At 45.3% G+C, this 9,205-nt stretch overlaps 1 protein-coding gene across 1 annotated transcript in view; it reads right to left on the minus strand.

Moving 5' to 3' along the window:
- PCNT (pericentrin) overlaps nucleotides 1-9,205 on the minus strand; it is a 106,639-nt gene that overhangs the window by 36,240 nt on the left and 61,194 nt on the right. The window contains exon 25 of the mRNA XM_011996832.1: nucleotides 354-1,232. Within this exon, the coding sequence (XP_011852222.1) occupies nucleotides 354-1,232 (879 nt within the window). The remainder of the gene's footprint in view (nucleotides 1-353; nucleotides 1,233-9,205) is intronic.

The raw sequence follows: 9,205 nt of genomic DNA on the forward strand, positions 1-9,205 counted from the left end.
AACTATTTGATTAGAAACCAGAGAGGCAGCTCAAGTGGACCCGCCTCACACAGTGAGCTCCATTTCACTGGACAGTCCCTATCATGTGAACGAAATAATTGTTTTTGAAAGCTTAAAACAATAAGCTTAAAATGGCACGAAACAGTGAAATCCTCAGCCCAGCTTCACTGCGTACTGACCCGGAACAGGCCCAGGCAGGTCTGAGCTTCAGGCCCCTTTCTCTGCTGTGTCATGAGCCATGACAACTGCAGCCCCCAGTGCCCAGCACAGAGAGAAGTCATTAAAATTAAAGGAGAAAAGGAGTACGAGAGGAAGAAAAAAATACCCTGCCATGGCCTGCAGAGGGGGCCTACCTGTGGGTCAGGGACAACCGGCTCCAAAGCACCATCGTGGGAGGCCTCCATGTCGCCAGGGACCTGGGCCTTGGCGCCACCATCCACGCGAGGCTGTGGGTGGGCCCCGGGCACCCGTGTGTGAGCTGTGGTTCTGCAGGCCTGCCGCCTGTCCAGCTCCACCTGGCACCTCAGGAACCGCTGGTGCAGCACATGCAACTGGCGGCTGAGGCGGGCACACTGCGCTCGGAGCCGCTGCAGCTCGGGAGGCTCCACCCCAGCTGCCAGCGGCTGCTGCTCCAGCACGCGGCGGATGTGGGCCAAGGCCAACAGGACGGCCTCCAGCTCGGCAGAGTGGGCCACCTTCCGCTGGTTCAATGCGTCAATTTCTAAATTTCTCTCGGCAATCATTGCTTCCTTTGCTTTCAGGGCAGCTTCGAACTCCTGGATCCGAGAGGCCATGCCTTCGACCTCAGCCTCCCTGAGGGCTGCACTGCGCTCTAGTTCAGCCAACTGCCGCTCCGCAGCCTCCTCTGCACCCTGGAGGCGCTGCTGCAGGGCCTCCAGGGCCTGGCTGTGCCCACGCTCCTGGTCAGCCAGCAGCCGGCTCAGGGCCTCCTTGGCTTCGAGTGCAGCCTCAAGCTCGCCCTGCAGGGCCTGCCCGCGGGGGCCCCCGGCCTGAGAGCAGAGCAGCTCGCTCTGCAGACTGCCAGCCTGACTGTCGCTGACTTCATGCACCACGGGCCCCATGAGGGACAGCTCGTGCTGCAGCTTCTCAATGACTTCATGGAGTTGTTCAATTTCCTCTGCTTTCTCCTTTTGTAATCGCTTCTGGTTCTCTCGCAGATTTTCAATCGTGGCTTTCAGCTCTTCAATCTCAGAACTTCTGGTATATACGACCTGAAGAGAGAGCACATTTCAGTGGCAAATTAAATGTATCCACTTCAGAATGTCCCTGCTTCACAACGCGTTACCTCCTGAATGCATTCTTGGAGTGAAGACTCCATAGCTTGAAAAACAAAGCAGCCACAGAAGCCAACTCCCAGTCTCGGGATGCACTCCACATCTGCCTGGGCTGCTACTGGGCCCTGGCGCACACCTTGTGCTCCACGTCTGATCGTGGGACAAAGTGCTAACGCAGCCAATTTCCACACAAGGACGTCTACAGAATGATGCTTTCACCACCCTTTACATGTTATTTTGTTAATATTTAAACAACTTGATTTGTTTGATTTTCCTGAAGGTGCATTAGATTTTAGGTGTCGTTCTGACTCCAGGAGGAAAGAAACCTGGGCAGAGAATCTGCACCAACAAAGCGGTGAGCCGGGCACACTCCCCTTCCATCCCAACACTGCTCACGGTGATGCTGGTGACGCAGGCGTCTCTGCCACTGCCACCTCGGTGACACCAGGCATCAAAGTGAGTTTACTTGTGCCATGAAACATAATCCTCAGTCATGTAAGGAAATACGATTATTTCCACTTTAAAGACAGGAAAATTGAAACTGAGATATTAAACATCTTTCTAAACCCACAAAAATAGTAGGTGGAAAATCAGGATTGAGATCTATGTCAATACAGCTCCAAATTCTATTCTCTTAAGATAACATTACTGGTAATGACAAAAAATAGAAAAATTCTAACCCATTTGTGTTCTAACAATTCTAAAACAATTTGTTATAAACTAATACGTTCTTCTAAAAAAATTGAGGGTTTCATAACAACTCCGGGTTTCTCTGGAACTACCTCACAATTACTCTGGACTGAAATGCAAATCTGGCCCACAGGAAAAAAAAAAAAACGGAACCTGATGAAGCTGTGGCTTTGGTTTCGACGCTGTCAGTGACACCTTCCTATGCATTTACCACCGAGGACCACCACCACGCAATTAGCAAAAGCAGCCTCCCAGCTGCGGGCTAGGAATGCCCGCTGCACATTCTGCTCCACCTTGTGTCTTACTGGGTGCAGCACCGGCCTGTGTCTCTGTACTCTACAGGCAAGTGAAGGAATTTTAAAGACAGTGCTGATTATATACAGCTTTCGCTCATTCACTAAATGCACTAAATAAACTGGAATCAAAGGGTGTGCACTAAAGATGGTCACAATCACAACGCAAATATTATGTTAAAATACTGGAACCAGCCTACAAAGGTAGCTCTAAATGTAAAACACTAAAACCTAAAATCAGTGAACTGAGGCCAGGTGCAGTGGCTCACGTCTGTAACCCCAGCACTTTGGGAGGCTGAGGCAGGCAGATCACTTAAGCACAGGAGTTCGAGATCAGCCTGGCCAACATGACGCAACCTGGTCTCTAGTAAAAATATAAAAATTAGCCAGGCGTAGTGACAGGCACCTGTAGTCCTAGCTACGCAAGAGGCTGAGGTGGGAGAATTGCTTAAACTCCGGAGGCAGAGGTTGCAGTGAGCCGAGATTGCGCCACTGCACTCCAAGGTGGGTGACAGAGCAAGACAGCATCAAAAAAAAGCAAAACGCATATACAAGCGTATTCAAGGAGACTTGAATGCAAAGTAAAACTATGAAATTTCTGAGGAAAATGGGGCTAGGGAAAGAGCTCTCAGATAGAACTTCAAAAGTATACTCTGGCGGGGCACGGTGGCTCACGCCTGCAATCCCAGCACTTTGGGAGGCCAAGGCAGGGGGATCATCTGAGTCAGGAGTTTGAGACCAGCCTGACCAACATGGAGAAACCCCGTCTCTACTAAAAATACAAGTTAGCTGGGCATAGTGGCGGGTGCCTGTAATCCCAGCTACTCAGGAGGCTGAGGCAGGAGAATTGCTTGAACCCGGGAGGCAGAGGTTGCAGTGAGCCGAGATCACGCCACTGCATTCCAGCCTGGGCAACACAGAGAGTCTCTGTCAAAAAAAAAAAGAAAGTAAAAAGTTTTGCTCTGCAAAACATACTGTTAAGAGAATGCAAAGACCAGCCATACATTGAGAGAAAATACCTGCAAATCATGTATCCAAAAAAAGCGTTCAAAAGATATAAAGAATTCCCAAAACAATACAAAACCGAACAACCCAACTTTTTAAAACTTTCTGAGGCGAGGCACGGTGGCTCATGTCTGTAATCCCAGCACTTTGGGAGGCCGAGGCAGGTGGGTCACAGGAGGTCAGGAGTTCGAAACCAGCCTGGCCAACATAGTGAAATCCCGTCTCTACTAAAAATACAAAAAAATTAGCCGGGTGTGGTGGTGGGTGCCTGTAATCCCAGCTACTCAGGAGGCTGAGGCAGGAGAATTGCTTGAACCCAGGAGACGGAGGTTGCAGTGAGCCGACATGGTCCCACTGCACTCCAGCCTGGGCCACAGAGTGAGACTCCATCTCAAAAAAAAAAAAAAAAACGCCTTTCTGAAAGACTTGAGCAAACATTTTCCCCACAATATGGATGGCAAATAAGCATAGAAAAAGATGCTGAAGATCACTAGTCATTAAGGAAACACAAAACACTAGGATATACCACTCTGTATCTACCAGAATGTCCAGGAAAAAAGACTGGCCTCACCAGGTGCTGATGAGAACGTGGTTACCCAGAACACTCATCTATTGCTAGTGGAATGTAAAACGGTAGCGCAACTATGGAAAACGGTTTGACAGTTTCTTTTAAGTAAAAGATATACTTACACATGAATCGGCCAAGCATTCAGATTAAGTATTGAACCACAAGAAGTGAACATTTATTTTCTCCCAAAAAGCTGTGCATGAAAGTTTACGGCAGCTCGATTCATCAAAACCTAGAAATTATCCAAATGTCCCCAACGGGTGAACGGATCAACAAACTGTGGTCCATCCAGACAACACTACTCAGCAACTAAAGGAACAGACACAGGCCACAGGATGCATCAATTTCAAGCGCGTCACAACACCTGACTCGAAGCAGAATTCCAGAGAGGAGAGGAGAGGCCGTGGGCGGGCAGCCAGAGGCTGGAAGTCGTAGACGGGTTACCAGGAAGAAACTGCACTAGGAAAATTTTCTGAGTGATGAGATTGTGGTGATTATTACAGGACTAAATCCTTTTTTCAAAATTTATAAAACTGTATACCAAAAAAAACTAATTTTATTATGCACAAAGTTAAAAAATAAAAAACTTAAAGAAATTGTTATACTAAAAAATAACAAGTATCTATAATCCATGACCTAAGGTTCTATCTGAAAAAGCTAGAAAAAGAAGAGAAAATAAACCCAAGGTAAATAGAAGGAAGCCAATAATGAAAATAAGAGGAGAAATCAAAGAAATAAACAGAGAAAAGTATCAGAGCCAAAAGCTGATTCTTTGAAAACATCAAAAACATGAATAAACTACTAGCTAGAGAGACACAAGAATAAAAGAGAAAACACAAACTCACTAATATCAGGAATAAAAGAAGGGCCATCAGCATAGAACTTGCAGATACTCAATGGCAAGTAAGGAAATGGTTAATAAGGTGAACAGTTACAAAATGAGAAAGTATAGGCTGGGTAGTGGCTCACGCCTGTAATCCCAGCTTTGTGAGGCCGAGGCAGATGGATCACAAGGTCAGGAGATCGAGACCATCCTGGCTAACACAGTGAAACCCCGTCTCTACCAAAAATACAAAAGATTAGCTCAGCGTGGTGACACACAACTGTAACCCCAGCTACTCGGGAGGCTGAGGCAGGAGAATCACTTGAACCCAGGAGGCGGAGGTTGCAGGGAGCTGAGATCATACCACTGCACTCCATCCTGGATGACAGAGCAAGACTCCATCTCAAAAATATAAAAAGTATAAACTTCTTTATGCAAAGCAATTTGACAATTTTGATGACATGCACAAGTTCCTTGAAAAATACAACTTATCACAACACGAAACAGAAATCCAAATACCTCAGTCTATTAAAGAAAATGAATTCATTGTCATAAATCTCTCTAGATACACAAACTCCAAACGGCTTCACTGTTGATGCTATGAAAACATTCAAGGAAGAAATCCCAGTTATGTGAAATAATCTCTTTCAGAAAAGATGGGGGGTGAAAAAATTCCCAACCTATTTTATGAGACTAACATAACCTTCATACCAAAGCCTTAGGAAATACTGCAAAAAAAGACAATTACAGACCAACATTCCTCATGAACACAGATGCAAAAACCATTAACAAAATATCAGCAAACCAAATTCAGTAATATATGTAACATATGAAGAGGGCAGTACATCACTACCAGGTATGGTTTATCCTAGAACTGCAAGGTCAGTTTAATCTCCAAGAAATAAATCACTCAATAAAGTTAACCCTATTCGTAGAATAAAAGAGAAAACTATCATCACTATTTCAATAGATCCAGAAAAAGCAAACTAGAAATGTAATGGAACTTTCTTTATCTGATAAAAAGGCACCTGTGAAAATCCTAAAGCTAACATACCTAATGGCAAAACACTGACCACTTCCCCGTAAGACAAGGAGCAGGGCAAAGATGACTGCTCTAGCCAGTTTGAACTTTGTACCGGGAGTGCTAGACATTGTAATCAGAGAAGGAAATAACAAAAATTGGAAAGAAATCAAACTGTCTTTACTTGAAGATGATGTTATCTTATACATAAAAAGCCCTCAGGAATCCACAAAGCACTACTAATATACATAAACTGTGCAAGGTAACAGCAAGGCTAATAGACAAAAGGTGTATGTGTATTCATGGTAAACAACTAGATAATTATTTTAAATCTCATTTCCAATAGTGCAGAAAGCCTAAAATATTTAAGGATAAATTTAACAAAAGACGTGTGAGACCTCTTTATTAAAACCTATAGAGTAAGAGACAAGTAAATGGTAAAATTTAAGAAACATCACTAAACCCAGAGTTAGAACAAGCAACACAGGAAGGGAGGGCCCACGTTGAGGACGAGGTGTTAGGGTGGCTGGAGCCCCGGAGGACGGCAATACAGAACAAGCAACAACCACGACCAGGCCAGGGAGACGGGAGCTCTGTTTCCCCACAAACCTAAGACACTTCTAGAAGACGAACATCCTCACTGACATCAAATGGGGTAGAAAACGGCAAACGTGGTGTCCTTGAAAGAACTGGAAACCAAACAGAGTCAAACCTTTAAATGGAATTTTACTTTTCCTTATTATATAAAGCAAACTAAAGTAATAGCCACACCTTCACAAAAAATTAGGAGAATTACAGAAAACGAAGGATGTACGAATTTGCACATATCTGGAAGAAAAATCCCACAAGAAAATACTGGGGATTGTCCTTATAAAGCCTTCAATTCCTAATGGAACTAAAATACTGTCCTTAACATTTAACTATTTTTAATATATTTTTCATTATATAAGATTATAGTTACAGGTCAAATTCTAGAGCGCACTACAGACAAATAATACAACTTCTTTTGAAAAGTAATCAATGGTTTTCAAAGGCATTCTTTTTTTGAGACGAGTCTTGCTCTGTTGCCCAGGCTGGAGTGCAGTGGCGCAATCTCGGCTCACTGCCACCTCTGCCTCCTGGGTTCAAGCGATTCTCCTGCCTCAGCCTCCCAAGTGACTATCAGAGGCACCGGCCACCAGGCCCAGATAATTTTTGTGTTTTTAGTAGAGATGGGGTTTCTCCATGTTGGCCACGTTGGTCTCGAACTCCTGAGCTCAAGTGATCTGCCTGCCTTGGCCTCTCGAAGTGCTGGGGTTACAGGCGTGAGCCACCGCGCCTGGCCATAAAAGGCATTCTTCAATGTAACCCAAAAGGATATTTTTAAATTTTTGCCAAATATACAAGATACCAACAGACACTAAGACAGATAATTAATATCTCAGTAGCCTCTGTCAAAGGGAAATTAAAAGTGACAAACTGGAGACAAACTTCTTTTTACTTCTATGGTCCCCTCCAAAATTATTTTTTTTAGGCAGGGTCCTGTTCTGTCATTACGGCTGGATTACAGTGGCATGATCACAGCTCACCGTGGCCTCCGTCGCCCAGGCTCCAGTGATCTTCCCACCTCAGCCTTCAGAGTAGCTGGTATTATAGGTGCATGCCTGGCTAAACTTTTTTTAAAAATTTGTAGAGATGGGACTCATTACGTCATTGTCCAGGATGATCTCGAATTCCTGGGCTCAAACGATCCTCCCACCTCAGGTTCCCAAACTCCTGGGATTACAGGTGTGAGAGCCACTGTGCCTGGCCATAAAGTTAATTTTGTGTTTGAGACAGGGTCTCGCTTTGTTGCCCAGGCTGAAGTGCAGTGGCATAATCACAGCTCACTGTACCCTCCATCTCCTGGGTTCAAGTGATTCTCCTGCCTCAGCCTCCTGAGTGGTGTGTATCACCCTGCCTGGCTAATTTTTGTATTTTTAGTAGAGATGGGGTTTTCCCATGTTGTTTAGGCTGGTCTCGAACTCCTGAGCTCAAGTGATTCACCCTCCTCAGTCTCCCAAAGTGCTGAGAATACAGGCGTGAGCCACCGTGCCTGACTGATAAAATTAATTTGGAAAAGTATTACAAACATTATATGAGGAAACAGAAGGCTGTCATCCTGGAAAGCCAAGGTCCCAGTCAATCACACCCAGACACCATGAGGACTTTGTGCAGGAGACGCAGGCAAAGCCAGAAGCACGAGAAGACCCCCTTCTCCCCCAGCACTGGGGAGTGGCTGGCCTCGCCCAGGTAAACCTGCTGTGCCCGGAGCTGCTTGCTCACACACAGGATCTCCCCTTCTTTGTTGTGCAGAAATGCTGGTGGAAATGGTAATAACAACAACCATATCAAAACAGAGCCAACAGAACCTTACTAGGGAAATGTTCCACTGACCCTACAGGTATGAAATGTCCTAATTAAATGAGCCTACAGTTTTAAATTGGAAAAATGGAAAATCAATTTGAAAATGTTTGTCTGTTTTTGTTTTTTGAGACAGAGTCTCGCTTTGTTGCCCAGGCTGGAGTGCAGTGGCGCGATCTCGGCTCACTGCAAGCTCCGCCTCCCGGGTTCACGCTGTTCTCCTGCCTCAGCTTTCCGACTACCTGGGACTACAGGCGCCGCCACCGCGCCCCGCTAATTTTTTGGTTTTTTTTGTTTTTTTGTTTTTTTAGTAGAGACGGGGTTTCACCGTGTTAGCCAGGATAGTCTCGATCTCCTGACCTCGTGATCTGCCCGCCTTGGCCTCCCAAAGTGTTGGGATTACAGGCGTGAGCCACTGCGCCCGGCTGAAAATCTTTTTCTACTAAAGTCCTTTCTGTCTAGTTTTCTTATGGTTGTTTAAAAATAAACCAATAAGTAAATAAAGTCTTCTCTGTTTAAAATGACGTATTACGCTAGGCAAGGTAGCTCATGCCTGTAATCCCAGCACTTTGCGAAGCAGAGGTGGAAGGACCGCTTGAAGCCAGGAGCTCAAGACCAGCCTGGGCAAGACAGCGAGACTCTATCTCCACCAAAAAAAAAAAAAATTTAGCCAGGTGTGGTGGCGCATGCCTGTAGTCCCAGCTACTGGGGAGGCTGAGGCAGGAGAATCGCTGGAGCCCAGGAGTTTGAGGCTGCAGTGAGCTATGACTGTGCCACCCAGGCGACAGAGTGAGACCCTGTCTCTAAAAAAAAAAAATAACATAAATAAATAAAACGACATATTCATTTGGATTTCAAAAATCAATTACTGCACTTTTCCAGGCAATCTGTCTCAAAACCATCACCAAAAAGAAGTAAAATGAGCTCTTATCTGTTTCTCATCTTATTAACGAAGGAAGAGTTCACACAGAAAGAACCGCTCATCCCCGGGATCAACCTAAAACTCCCTTTTACTCCACACAGGTTAGAATCATTCACATGTAGCCTCGGTAAGAATCAGACATAAACGTCACCACCCTCAACTGTCTCCCACGCTGAGTTCATTCACCAAAGAGGCGCCACGCGGGC

Source organism: Mandrillus leucophaeus, unplaced genomic scaffold (genome assembly GCF_000951045.1).
Source record: "Mandrillus leucophaeus isolate KB7577 unplaced genomic scaffold, Mleu.le_1.0 Scaffold526, whole genome shotgun sequence".
Classification (NCBI taxonomy): Eukaryota; Metazoa; Chordata; class Mammalia; order Primates; family Cercopithecidae; genus Mandrillus; species Mandrillus leucophaeus.